General features: G+C 40.7%; 1 protein-coding gene across 2 annotated transcripts in view; it reads left to right on the top strand.

Annotated features, from left to right (window-relative positions):
• PTPRB (protein tyrosine phosphatase receptor type B) overlaps window positions 1–14,139 on the top strand; it is a 65,590-nt gene that overhangs the window by 33,533 nt on the left and 17,918 nt on the right. For both annotated transcript variants that reach the window (XM_066183242.1, XM_066183243.1), the window contains 12 exons: window positions 172–435; window positions 1,437–1,700; window positions 2,638–2,901; window positions 3,564–3,827; window positions 4,678–4,947; window positions 5,569–5,832; window positions 6,667–6,930; window positions 7,299–7,580; window positions 8,749–9,027; window positions 10,919–11,068; window positions 12,299–12,542; window positions 13,664–13,770. In XM_066183242.1, coding sequence (XP_066039339.1) covers window positions 172–435; window positions 1,437–1,700; window positions 2,638–2,901; window positions 3,564–3,827; window positions 4,678–4,947; window positions 5,569–5,832; window positions 6,667–6,930; window positions 7,299–7,580; window positions 8,749–9,027; window positions 10,919–11,068; window positions 12,299–12,542; window positions 13,664–13,770 — 2,916 coding nt within the window. The remainder of the gene's footprint in view (window positions 1–171; window positions 436–1,436; window positions 1,701–2,637; window positions 2,902–3,563; window positions 3,828–4,677; window positions 4,948–5,568; window positions 5,833–6,666; window positions 6,931–7,298; window positions 7,581–8,748; window positions 9,028–10,918; window positions 11,069–12,298; window positions 12,543–13,663; window positions 13,771–14,139) is intronic.

The raw sequence follows: 14,139 nt of genomic DNA, 5'->3' as shown, positions 1-14,139 counted from the left end.
TTTCCTTCACTGTATTTTAAAAAGTAGATGAATGTTGTTGTGAGGTAGTCAGTGCAGAACTTCTCAGGAGTCCCAGACTGCTTATTTTGCAGGGGATGGCATTCCAGGGATTCTCACAACAATCAGAATTGGCTAGTTAATGCTTTTCTTGTTCTTTCTTTTGTTGCACAGTTCCTTCCAGTGTGACTGGAGTAACAGTAAATAACTCAGGTCGGAGTGACTACCTCAGTGTTTCTTGGCTGCCAGCTTCTGGAGATGTAGACAGTTATTTGGTAACACTCTCTCATGATGACAAGATTGTTCAGACTCTTACCATTTCCAAATCATTCAGTGAATGCTCCTTCAGCAGCCTTATTCCTGGGACGCTTTACAATGTAATGATAACCACAAAGAGTGGAAAGTATGAAAACTATTCCCTCAGCCAGGAACGAACAGGTAAAGAGGCTCTGGGCAAGTACAGTCACTGTAACCATTGTTATGTTGGTAGTGGCTAATGTATAGCCATTACCAATGATTTATCAATCTCTGACCAAACTGGGATGAATGAGTAAGGGTTGGAGGGTCAAACCATAAAATTAAAGCTTTATAGACTTAGTTTTATTCTTATGCCCCTGTTGCTGTTTTATTTCATGCAAAAATACTTCAGTATGAATAAAAGTCATGTCAGTCCTGATGAGTGAACAGAAATCACGTATCAGTTTTTGGCTCAAATGTGTTGTCCTGCCCTTAATGCCTCTACTTGGCCCTTCAAGAAGATCCTGTAGAGCATTTCCTCAGAAAGTTACTCAGACACTGAAAGAAAAGAATAGGATAGGCTAATTAGTAAAATGTTAGTGAGGTGTCATAGTAATGAGTAACATCCATGTCAATTGGTTTAGGTAGTGTAACACATGTTTCTATAGTTTTGGTCATGCAATTTTCAAGGATATTATAATGGGAATAGAGAAATCTCAGAAAAGGATGGCAATAATGATGGAGAACCTTTTAAAAGTTTCTCAAAAATTGAAAAAACTGACACTTTACACTTGGTAAACCAGTAGAACAAAAGAAAGATTGTAAGGGGTGTTAAAATACCAAAGAATATCAATGCAATTTTAGTCTTCTCATAATATAAGTGAAAATCCAAGGAACAGCCACAAAAGGACAAGAATTAAATTTTGGATCAGCATTTGTCTGTGGAGCTCTCTAATCTTACAAAAATGGAGCAAGTTCTGTAAGACCAAAATTTAGAAAGGCAAACCATTGTATTGTTATAAGATGTAAAGCAGCCTGGAAACTGCAGATAATATTTTATTGCTTAAATCCACATTGTTGTCTTTTTGCAACTTCCTCACAAAACTCTGGTAACTACCGCAAGTATAGTTCTCTACCGCAACTCTGGTTACTTCAGAAAGTTACTGCTTTCTGAATCTTTAACTGCGTTCTTTTTCTTTCAGTCCCTTCAAGTGTCCAGGGACTTACTGTCAGCAATTCAGCCAGAAGTGACTACTTGAAGGTATCCTGGTTACATGCATCTGGATATTTTGATAATTATGAAGTGATCATCAGGAACAACAATGATTTCATCCAAACAAAAAGTGTCCCAAAGCATGAAAATGAATGTGTTTTCACCAGCCTGGTTCCAGGGAGGCAGTACAGTGTCACGGTCAGCACAAGGAGTGGGAAATACGAAACTAGTGAAAGAGTCTATGGCAGAACAAGTAAGTAAGCACCCTGGAAACATTCTGAAACACCCCAGGGATTTTTTTTTTTTTTAATTTACCATACCCAGAAACAAAAATCTCATATGATTTTAACATAGAATGTTGACTATGACTCTTTGAATGTGTATTACTCCAAGTACAGAAAGCAGTATTTAGTTTATGGCCAGTGTTTAAGTTACGAACAAACAAAAACTGGAAGAAGAGACCTGTACTGTTAAATTGGAAAGCAAATCTTGAAATGTTGAAAGTCAAAAAACAGTTTTCCACTTGAGCTTAGTATTTATAATTAAATTATGCCAGAATATACTAAATAGTTTTTTCTGATCATGGAAATACATAGTAAGGAAGATAGACTAGACCTCACTCTATTCAAACTACCCCAAGCACTGGAATTGGAGAGCATGGAGCAAGAGTGGTAAGGTGGCTAGTTGGGACCCAGCAGCGATTTAGATGCAGTCTTCACCTAGCACCCTGTGTGAGTTAAGGAGCCATGCTGAGAAACTCAGTTTATTAACAAAGGTGTTGCATGAGGCAAAAATAACACACCCATGTCTGGCACAATTCTAAAACTGCATTGCGCTGCTGCATCACAGAAGTGGATTGCCTTGGCTTGGCACTAGCTCAGGCCTCTTTTCTCTGCATTTGTTGTACATGCAGATCTTACTCAGTTTTTGTTGGCTAGTAAACTCCTTGCAGGCTTCATTATTATTTATTTATTATTTTTATGCTGATAGATTGTGGACTTCGGTTCTGAAATGGGACCTTCCAGTGTTAGATGGAATGCAAACTACCCAAATGAGTGCAATCTACTGTTTTTCTAGGGAGCTGAATGAAAAATTGTAGCTCATAAGCATGGCTTCAGAGCTGCTACCTTTTTGCTGTGGTCTGTTAGTAAGTACTGAGAAGTTTCCCATCTTTCTTCTCACCTCTTCAGTGCCAGAGTCAGTGAAGGAGCTGACTCTTAGTAACAGGAGTACAGAAGATCTGCAGGTAACTTGGTCAAAGGCTGAGGGGGATGTTGATAAGTATGAGATTCAGCTCCTCTTCAATGATATGAAGATCTTCCCGCCCATTTTCCTTGGAAACACCATTGAGGAGTATTGGTTCACAGCTCTGACTCCAGGACGTCTATACAAAATTCTTGTTTTGACCATCAGTGGAGATGCACAGCGTGCTACTTTCATAGAAGGCCTGACAAGTAAGAAATAATGTGGTATTAAAAATGTGTTTAGGCTTCTCTAGAATGAAGCACTGAAAATCAAGGGTGAGCTGTGATTATATTCAAGCTTCTGTAACATGGGCTCAGAGACTGCAGATCTCATTGAAAACCACACTAGTACTTCAGCCAACTTGTCACCCATGCTTAATAAAAAAGTGTCGCATTTACTAATATTTGATTTTTGGCAGAGAATCTGATTTGCTGCATGGGAATTGTATTGAGATGTCAGCATTTATGTTTCTGTTATTCCCATGCATGCCAGTTGTTTGCTTAGTGTCTCTAGCTAAATCACTTGCCTATTTTATACCTCTGTTTAACTACCTGAAATGAATGATTGAGATAATGCAAGATGGCTAACTAACTGAGGGTACCTAAAAAGCTATTATTTGTGAGGTGTTTTTAAAGCATTGTTTGGACAAGAGGGAGGTTACACATAGAATTGCTTATCTAAAATGGCATAAGCCCACACAAATGTTTACTACTTTACTTGTGTTTACCCATGAATGATACTACTTGTACTTGTAAATGATTTTTCTCCTTTGAATCATTTTTCTGTGGCCATAAAGTGGGTAGAAATTAGGAAGCCTGAGTCGAATCGGAAATTTGTGAGCAGGTGTCATTTTGTTTCCTGTTTTTTCCAGTTCCAAGCAAGGTCCGAAACATTCATGTGTCACCTAATGGCATGACAAACAGCCTGAAAGTGAGCTGGACCCCTGGAGGTGGAGATATTGATTCCTACACAGTGACTATCTTTCAGCAAAACCATCAGCTTGATTCACAGAGTGTCTCCAAACACACCTCTGAGCACATGTTTCACAAGTTGGAAGCTGGGGAGCAGTACCGGGTAGTGGTGCAATCTAACAGTGGCACCTTGCACAACAGCTTAGCGGCTTTTGGGAGAACAAGTAGGTTTCTCTTGAGACAATGAGAAAGTTACATTATATCTTTCCAGAGACTGACCCTTGTTTGACAATGTTTATGAATGTACCATAGGGCATGGGGACATTCAGACTTGTGGGAAGTTTTTATCTCAAACGATGAGTCATGATGTAGGCGTGGGTCTGTTAGTACCAGTGAGATGTGTCATTTCAGTAGCTTTACCTGGGTGAATGTGCATGGAATTCTAGCCCAGCCCAGTGCCTTCCTTCATAGGATGAATGCAGTTCCATCCCTCTCATTTCCTATACCTGTACCTGTCTGACACGTACATCCACTCCATGTAGTCAAGTATTGTGTTCCAGCAGAGCCTATTGCATGGTCAAGGCTTGTTAGACAATGTATTGCCCCAGTATCCAGGGTATCAGTACTGCAACAATGCAATGCCTTCTTTTTAATCTATCCTCTCTCTTTAGCACCTTGTATTTGTTATCTATGGCCTTGACTTTGGTGCAGCAGACGCTGGCTAACATTTTCTATTCTGGGCTACTATTTTGCACGAATTTACCACTCCTTTATTTTTCATATGTTTCAGTCAGTTTATTTCACTCTCCTTCTCCATCTTTTCGTGATAGTCCGTATATATCTGTTGCTTCTCCATTCCCAGTTCAGATATCTGTGATGCTCTGTAACTTTATCTGTTTGTATTTATGTCTGGGAATTATTTGTTTGCATAAACATATGCACAGACTTTTCTTTTCCCACAAGTGAACCTGAAAATATATAAAGTTATATTCTGTTAATTACTTTATTCAGATTTGTGCATTGAATGATCTGTATTTCACCTGGTAATATTCTGCCTTTGATGGTTGTTTCCAGTTCCAGCCGCTGTCCAGGAATTACTAGCCCATCATGCTTACAGCAGTCATTCCTTGTTAGTAACCTGGCAGAAAGCTCCTGGTGTAGCCGAAAGATATGACATTCTGCTCTTGAACGAGCAAGGAATCCTCCTGAGTAACAAATCAGAGCCTGCTACTGCCAAACAGCACAAATTTGAAGATTTGCTAGCTGGCAAGAAATACAGAATACAAGTTTTGACAGTCAGTGGTGGACTCTTCAGTAAGCGTGCAGAAACTGTTGGCCGAACAGGTATTTAGAACATCTTGGTTTACTTATACTTCCCTCAGTCTCATTAAATACATGAACCGTCTGTATATCTTGATTCTGCAAAGATTCTACTAAGGTACAGACTCTGCATGATTATGCATCATTTTTCCTGATACATGCTTTGTACATGAATCTGAAATTTATTATCATAATAATGTGGCCATGGTTCATAATAAGGATATTAAACCAAAATGCTGAATGCTTCCCTCTGTCTGTTGTGGAAATACCCAAATGCTTTATTGTCATCAAGTTTTTAATTCACAATCTCAAGGTTCTTAGTGCAGGATTTGATGTGAATACACACTTCTAAACTCAAGGCCAAGTCTTGCTTGCAGTCTTTACTGATTTAAAGCTTCTTGTAGAAGCTAACAGACAGTTCTGACTGAGCACAGTCTAGAGAATCAGACCTTCTGGGAAATATGAATATTGTATTGGAGAGACTCAGTGGCATTTCATAAATGCTTTCCCTTCGTTTCTGACAGTTCTTGTTATTACTTAGCTGCTTGTGCCTTAATTGAAATGTGTTACAGCCATGAGTTTATTAAAGGTTCAGCTTAGTGCCTAGACTCTGAAGTTTACTCTTACATTTATTCTTCTTTTCAGTTCCAGCAGCTGTTACAAATCTGAAAGTCACAGAGAACACCACTGACCGACTGTCCTTCAGCTGGACCACCTCTCAAGGGGAGCTTGATTCGTATGACATCTTCCTGTACAATCCAGACAAGTCCCTTCATGACAGGATTTCAGGAGAGCAGCATCTCCAGCAGTGTTCGTTCCAGAACCTGCGTCAAGGCCGGATTTATCGAATGGTGATTGTTACACACAGTGGAGACCTCACTAACGAGTCATCTGTCTATGGAAGAACAGGCAAGAACATCTAAGGAAACCATCTGTCTCCAGTTTGGTGCTCATGGGGGACATCATTGGGCTGGTCTGAGTCTGATGCTTATACTAGATTAGAGCAACTATTAGGAGTATCAAAAGCTCTAATATGTAAAAAGCATTAGATATATAAAAAGGTAAATTCTGAATGATGTAGTTACAGCAGGAAAAATGGAGAACCCTATAACAGTTCCCAGGAGCTCATGTCAGAAGAAAGACATCCCAGCATATGCTCCATAAGCAGGAAAATGTCTGTCTCCCATCCTAAAAGCAGTATTGGCCTGAGTGGAAAAGGCAAAAAGGCAAAGCGAGTAGGGTTAATGGGATAGACAGTCTACCAGTGAAATAAAACTTGTTTCCCATGGGAAGCTCTGGCTGCAGCTCTGTGTCTGTTCAGCCACATGTGGAAAGCAGAGTTTTCTAAGCATCTCTAGCAGCTCTGACATTCTGTGAAACTTTTCTTAATTCCCCTGTGGCACCATATAGAAACCTGTCTGTGGGACTATGTCTGCACAGTGGTGCACTTTCTTCAGCTACCTCAGAAATGGGTGTTTCCAAATACCAACTAGAAAAAAGCTGCTTCACGTTTGCAAAACTATCCATTATAAACATTGCAACCTCTTTTGGTAACAGTGCCACTTCAAAGTAATAAAGGAAGCTACTGAGATACGCTTTCTGCTTTTCAGCCAGCTGTGGTGGCTGTCTAGTTTATAAAAATGACTATCATTACAAGACAAGTATAAGGTCTGCTTGGCCTTTTTGCTTCTTCTCACCCAAAGGATGTTCGACATAAAGTAATATTCATTCCTCTTTTTTCAGTACCAGCCCCAGTTGTTGGTCTCAAGGCATCCAACCGAAACATGACGGACAGTCTGTGGTTCACTTGGGGTCCAGCAGCAGGAGATGTTGACTTCTATGAGCTGAATCTTTACAACCCAAATGGGACACAGAAAGAAACTGAGCAGATGAAAGACTTGGAAGAGTGGCATTTCCAGGGGCTCATTCCTGGCAGAAAATACTCTTTGATTGTGGTGACTCACAGTGGTGACCTGACCAACACAGCAAATGCTGAAGGAAGAACAGGTACGGGATTTTTTTTTAGTCCCATCTGTTTGAATTCATTAGTTCACAACAATGCAACAGACTTATTCTAAGGGAGGATTTGTTGTAAGAGTCATTGAAAGTATAAAGATGAAGGATAACCTTAAGTGCATTAAACCAATGGAATGTGAAAGAAAAGCAGTCAACACTGTCTTTCAAAAGCTCAGGAATATGTTACAACTGTGAAAGTCACCACCATCAGCACAGGTGCAGTAACTGGCTGTATATACAAGATAATGCAAACTACTTGGTGATGCATGAAGAAAATAATGCATGTTTCATTTGTCTTGTGTAAAAATTTTTAAGAATCTCCTTCTTCTCTCCCTTTTTTTTTCCCACTTTCTGCATAGCACCCAGCCCTCCTAACACTGTGTCGTTTACTGATGTTGCAAACACTTCTTTATCAATCACTTGGCTGGGTCCTCCAGACTGGACAGACTATGATGATTTTGAGGTGCAGTGGCTTCCAAAGGATCCTCTCACAGTATTCAATCCCTACAGCAGCAGCAAATCTAAAGTACGCATCATCTATGGCCTGCGACCAGGAAGACTCTATGAGTTCAGTGTCAGAACTGTCAGTGGCGACAGCTGGAAGACATACAGTCGGTCACAGTCTGCAAGTGTGAGAACAAGTAAGTAAAAATTTGCATTGCACCCTAATACTCAGCTGCAGAAGATGCTAAACTGCAAAATATTACCAATTCCTTATGCAGTCAGTAATTTCCATTAATAAATTCATGAATGACACTGATGAATTCAGCTATATTCTAAGGCCTTGGTGTGTGCAAGGTCAGCTGTTTAAAGACTGATAATGGACATAACATTTATAATCTTCACATCCAGAGTCAAGCTGTTTGGTTGCAGAGCCTGAATCAATCAGTTTTAGGGGTAAAATAAGGCTGAATATCCAAACTTCTTTGATGGTAGTATATTGAAATAATCATGTTTCTGTATGATAAGACAGGAAGGATGACAGAAACTGTGCTGTACTAGATTTGAAACTGGAATCTGTGTTTCGCTGCTCTGCATTTCTGCCCATGTCTGTGGATGTGTTTCATCTCTAGCTGTTTCTAGCAAGCTCAGTAACAGGCTGATTTGAAAAAGTGACATGAAATTGTAAAAATAAGTGAGTCGTGGCAAATCCTCATGTAATTTGGGGTGGGATTCAGCTCTAAATTGACATCTATGTTTAGTAAGCTATAAAGCTCTTTAATACAGCATAATAATTAAAATTTCACCTGTACTTAATCACTTAAATATAGATGCCTGCCATCTGAGAGTGAGATCTTGTCTTTGTTACATGTTATATGATAGAAATGGTGCTCCTATATTACATGGATGAAGCGTATTTCTGTCTTATGTTTCAGTAGTATGGGCACATCACATGCTGTCCAGGAAACCAGATCAGTTATGAGATGACAGTATAAGTATTGATACTGATACTGATGTAAGTGACCACATGGAGCCTCCCAAATAAATTGTAACAGCTTTCTAAAAATCCATTTCTTTGTGGTGTTGCTGTTCATATTAAGACTTCATCAAGTGGGAGTTTTTTTCCTTGTTTTCACAATTAATTACTGGAGCTTCACAATGTTGATGGGCGGATGTCACTAGATCTGATTTCAGATGGCTAAATAATAATCAGACAGCACACATAGTTGGGAATTCTGACTCCCAGGCTCCTGCTCTGATCTGATGTTTGGTGCTAGATGGTTGAATCTAAGAGCTGTAGTGTGAGCAGAGGGTGTATGACACCTGTCCCTTTCCCCACCAAGCTTCAACTTCTCAACATTTCTCTAGAACCAGACAAGATACAAAGCCTTCACTGTCGGCCCCAAACCTCTACGGCCATCGCATGTTCCTGGACTCCTCCGGATTCTGACTTTGATGGGTATAGCATCGAGTGCAAGAAAATGGACACTCGTGAAGTGGAATTTTCTAAAAGGATAGAAAAAGACAAATCTCTACTTAATATCATGACCCTTGTTCCCCACAAGCGATACCTCGTGTCCATCAAGGTGCATTCTGCAGACATGACGAGTGAAGTGGTTGAAGACAGCACCATCACAATGATTGATCGTAAGTGGAATTCAGAGTTGCCCTGAAGAGAGGCATTGAGCAGCAATAAGCAATTGCTCATATTGGTTAGACAGTAAAAGGAGTTCTGAACTCCACAATGTGTGGAGTGGTGGCCACAGTAGACTGAACCCCTCCTTTGGTCCCTGTTATGACAGGCAATGCAGGATTTTGACTATATTGCCTCTCATTGCATTGCCAGACCCAATTATTTGGTTCATTCATGAAATATAGCCTGAGAAACGTAAATACTTTGTCCTCATCATCACATGCCTGCAGTTGTCTTCACGCCCACTGCTTGGCTTTGTGTATCTGGCTGTTTCCCCTCATAGATGGTAGCCACCCTCAGCCCAAATACCCATCAATAAGGACACTGGATTGTAGTACTGCATTCTCTTCTGGCTTCTGTAGGCTCTTCTGAGGTGCTGACCAAATCACCTGTTGGACTTTTACCTGAAGGATGATCCAGATTTCTATAGCATGTGCTATAATCTTTGAAACAGATTCTTCAGTTTCTGTATCCATAGGCTGCTGAGTGGAGTGTATCAGTAGCATCTGCTGGTACCTCTGCACTGCCAGGCATCACGGCAGTCAGCAGCCTGCCATCACTGACCCTAGAGCTGCCCCAGATCTTGCACTACCTCAGCATTCAGTGGCACAGCACAATGCAGAGGTCTGAACTGTTCCAAGGCTAAACTTCTCAAAAATGACAGAATGGCCAGGAGGCCTGAATCAGGGACGCATGCCTCTATAGTTGCTTATTAAAAGCCACATTTGTGTGAAATGGTAGATCATAAAAATTATGTTTGCTTTGGGAGCTGTTGAGCTAAGCTAGAGTTCAGTCACCAACCCTCCTTCTCCTTTGCCCCTCAGTTGCCTTTTATCTCCTTCCTCTATCATAAAGGGTACTACAAATCCAGATGTAAGACCTAGTTATTTATGTCGCAAGAAGTGAGACCAAGTCCTATTTGAAAGTTTGCTGATCTTGTTTATTCTTACTTGGTTCATGTTCTTGTTTGTTTATTGTCATTTGTTTTGAACACTGCTGCTCTCCCAGACCCTGGTTAACACTGGAGGTGCTACCTCAAGGGAACACAAAAAATTGCAGCTAAACTTTGTATATGTAAGAGGTTTAGCTAAAAAGCATATAAATGTATGAATTTTGGGGGTTTTTTGGCATTCTAAAAGCTTTTGAAATTTAACCACCTGCTTACGATTTTTCTGTTTCTCATATGCGCAATACAGTTTCAGTACTACAGATTTTTGAAAGAATCAGCAGTGTAGATCCTTAAAATCCCAACTTCCACTGCACTTTCTTCACTGCATATTTCCCTTTCCAGTTTACTTCTACTGTGTCACTGTTCAAGGTATAGTTTTGTATCATACAAAGAACATTTCCTATGGAAATTCTGCAGTCAGTCTAGAAAATGGTACTCTGTAGTTGAATGCTGTGTCTGGCTAACCCTGGCTGTTCCTCTGGAAAAGAAAGCAGAAATACAGACGCTTGAAATAGGTAACTCCTGTAATGAGTGTGTTAAGTGGCCTCCCAATACTTGCCTTAAACCTGTGTTGTTTTTAGCAGCTATACTTTCTGTTTTCATAGGCTTGACACAACTTTAATGCATTTCCATGTGGGCTTCTGCAGGAATTCCTACTGAGGAGGTGTCACTCCTACTATGGTGAACACACTGCTGGCTTGTTTCATCTTTTGGCAGTTTCACTGTGGGAGGTGAAGACATTTTCTTGATTGCAAAGAGAATAGAATCAGAGATTTGGGTCCTGGCAACCGAGATTTACAAATTGCATTTTCCTTACTAGGTCTAGCTTACAGCAAGTACGTAGGTAATACTTTCTCTCTATTTTTTATTTATTTTCTATTTGTTTAATTACTCAGGTCCTCCTCAGCCACCTCCAGAGATACGAGTGAACAAAAAAGAGGTGTTGATTACCAAATCCTCCATCAACTTTACCTTTAACTGCAGCTGGTTTAGTGACACTAATGGAGCTGTGAAGTACTTTACTGTGGTTGTGAGGGAGGCTGATGGTAAGTGTCATGATTTAATGCTGTTCTCTCTATAGCCAATAAAATTTACATGTGGAAGTACATCCCTATCACTGCACAGCAAGGGGGTTTCTCCTCACAGCTGAGTGTCATACAGGTTCTGGAAATATACTTCCTCCCTAGCCTGAGGATGTAGGAACTCAGTCCTATTTTCAGAGAATCTGTAGCAACTACAGAGCTCAGACAGAAGCAGTAGTTAGCTTCTGTCCTCTAGATTACACTGTCATGTATGTTCAGACAATTTCCATAGTAGAAGGGTTATGTTGGTTGCCATTGTCAGTGAACACAGATCTGTGCTTTGCTGTGCACGGATCTCAAAAGGTAGTTTAAATGTTAGGTGTGAACACTAAAAGGCAACTCTTTTGGAGAGTCTCAGTAAACCATGCTGAGAAGGCACAGGTCTTCCAGGTGATGTTTGCTAACTGAAGAAAATGATTTTGCATGCAGCACTATAAAAGGGAACAGAAATTGTCCTTGTGACATGCACATAAACCTCCCTTTCTACAGCTGACCTATTGTTGAGACGTGTGTCTGACAGATTGGATACTTGTCTCAAAAATTTATACCTTGTTTTTAGAAGTGGCTTCATTTACTGGCATACCAGGACATATTTTGTGACCCTTACAAAAGTTTCTTAGTCTCTCTGTCCATCAGCCCTTAGGAAAAAAAAAAAAACAGATAATATTTCCACTGCCTGCTTTGTCATATTTGGGCAAACTATAAAGCTTTTTGAGAGAGGGCCTACTCATTGCCATAGCTTTGCCTATCTGAGTCTCTTATCCAGTATTGTGAATTTACATTTAGGGGACCCCTCTAATTTCCTACAATAGTTTTTCTCTTTTTACAGTAGAGTTGTCAGCATGTGGGGTTTTTTACTTGTTTTTTGAAATAGCTAGTATTAGGATCCAGCAATCTGGATCACAAAAACTCCCACCAACAGCACAGGAAAAAATGTCATAGTATTCAACCTCTACATGCCTATTGCGGCAAAAGTTGCACTGAGGACTTGTGAGGAAATCTCCCTAAAAAGTAATAGAAAGGTTGGTATTAAAAACAAGGTGCCCTAACCATTGTATTTTGTACTTCTGAGGTGGCCTCCGAGAAATAGAAAATTGGGTAAGAATATTTCTGTCAAGAGCTTGAGCCTATAAAACTCATCACATTGATTGCTGTGGCATCTAAACCTTCTGTCTTTCTCTGCACATGACATAGGTAGTGAAGGACCAAAGCCCGATGAGCAGCACCCATTACCTTCCTACCTGGAGTACAAACACAACGACTCTATACGCATCTACCAGACAAATTATTTTGCCAGTAGCTGTGCTGAAAACCCTGACAGTGACTACAAAAGCTTTGACATTAAGCTTGGAGGAGAAATGGAAAATCTGGGAGGAAAGTGTGATCCAGATCACCAGAAATTCTGCGATGGACCTCTAAAGCCTCGAACTGCCTATAGGTTAGACTTATATTGGTAGTTGTGCTCTGTCACATTATTAGGCTTGGTGTCATCTGGGTGCCTGATTCACTTGAGCTTCTGTAGATTAGTAACTGTGTTGTACAATGTTTTTTCTGTTTCACTGCATATTTATGAAAGCTTTATCCATGCCCCTGTTCCATAGGTAAGAGCCAGTCATTCACTAGCATGGGAATGATATGATTAATTATGCACAAAACTCTGTGCAGTGAATAGGTTCATTTATTTACCTCAGCTAGATGGGAAGCTCTCCTATTGTTGCACAGCATTTCTTTGGAAAGGCTGAAGAGTCTTGGCTAAGTTAGAAGAGTACTTAACCGAAGAAGGCAAGCATGCTTCACTCAGTCTGGCAAAATTCCCCCAGCTATTTTTTTGGAACAAGCTAGAAATACCTGGAGGCCGTTCTATCCTGTGGCACCATCCTCAGGCTCCAGAGCTAGGTCCAGGTTAGCCTTAGGGTGTAGAAGAGGGTGACTACCAAGACCAGGCTCAGTGACACCCCTCCCACAGGCAAATACTGTCCCAAGAGATCTGCAAGCTGCTCACTGAAAAGGCACATGGACAGAAGGCACATGCCAAGGAGTGCCCATTGTACCCTTCAGTCTCTTCATCATCGTTAAAACAGTGCTAGCCTACTATAGTCTGCTCTCATTAGGGCACATTTCCCGAAACTTCAGTCTGGGAAATACCCACATTGTCAGGAGAACAAAGAGGACTATAACATTTATCCATTAGCACAGTCATGCCCAGCCAAGTGTATCCCCCCTGAGAAGCATATCTGAGTCCTCTCTCCTCTGCAGCTTCTGCTGGTCCTACCTTCAGACATGGTCAGGCTGTGTGTGCCAGCAGCCAGAGCCCCTTCTGTTACCTCGGCCAGGATGCCTCAGAGCCCTCCACCTGTGCCAGCTGGGCTCCCCTGTATTTAACTCGGGGATCAGTATTAATTACTAAGTAGAAGACTGATTTACTGAGGTGTCTGTATTAAGAATTATCTGTGGTCAGTGGAAAGGTTTTAGTTGTCTCAAAGGGGCAAGTGAGTTTTTACTTTTCTGCTGTTGGTTCTGAACATCTGATGAGCCATTTTTTTACTGTTTTTTCTTTAGAATCAGCATACGAGCTTTTACTCAGCTTTTCAGTGAAGACCCAAAGGAACTTCCTAAACCACTCTTTGCAGACACCTTCTTCTCTTTACCGATCACTACAGAGGCAGGTTGGTTTCAGGCTGTTATCAGTGACTGTGCCATGTGATTATATATTGTGCCTAAGAATACTCTGGCATCTGGAACTATTTGTAAGGAGTAGAACAAAGCTTGTTGTGCATGTCCTGAGGGCTGCTCTGAGAGGACGCTGCAGCCTTGGCTTGCCTACCCTTACTGGAAAATTCAGAGGACTGCTTGACCAAGCTGCTGGAAGTCGAGAAAAGGAAAAATACTCAGTGAGGTTATCACCAAAAAAGCTTCTAACTGCAAGAGAACCACTCCCATATAATGGAGTTGTGCTTTCTTTTACTGTGTCTGGGAGTGAAAAAATTTTACTGGTTTTAAAAAACTGAGGACAGAAAATCAAGGCAAGGTTTTAG

This window comes from Chamaea fasciata, unplaced genomic scaffold, assembly GCF_029207755.1.
Source record: "Chamaea fasciata isolate MVZ Bird 193981 ecotype frontalis unplaced genomic scaffold, bChaFas1.0.hap1 SCAF_5, whole genome shotgun sequence".
NCBI classification, from domain to species: Eukaryota; Metazoa; Chordata; class Aves; order Passeriformes; family Sylviidae; genus Chamaea; species Chamaea fasciata.
Note: the sequence above shows the minus strand (reverse complement) of the source record. Positions and strands in the feature narration are given on the sequence as shown.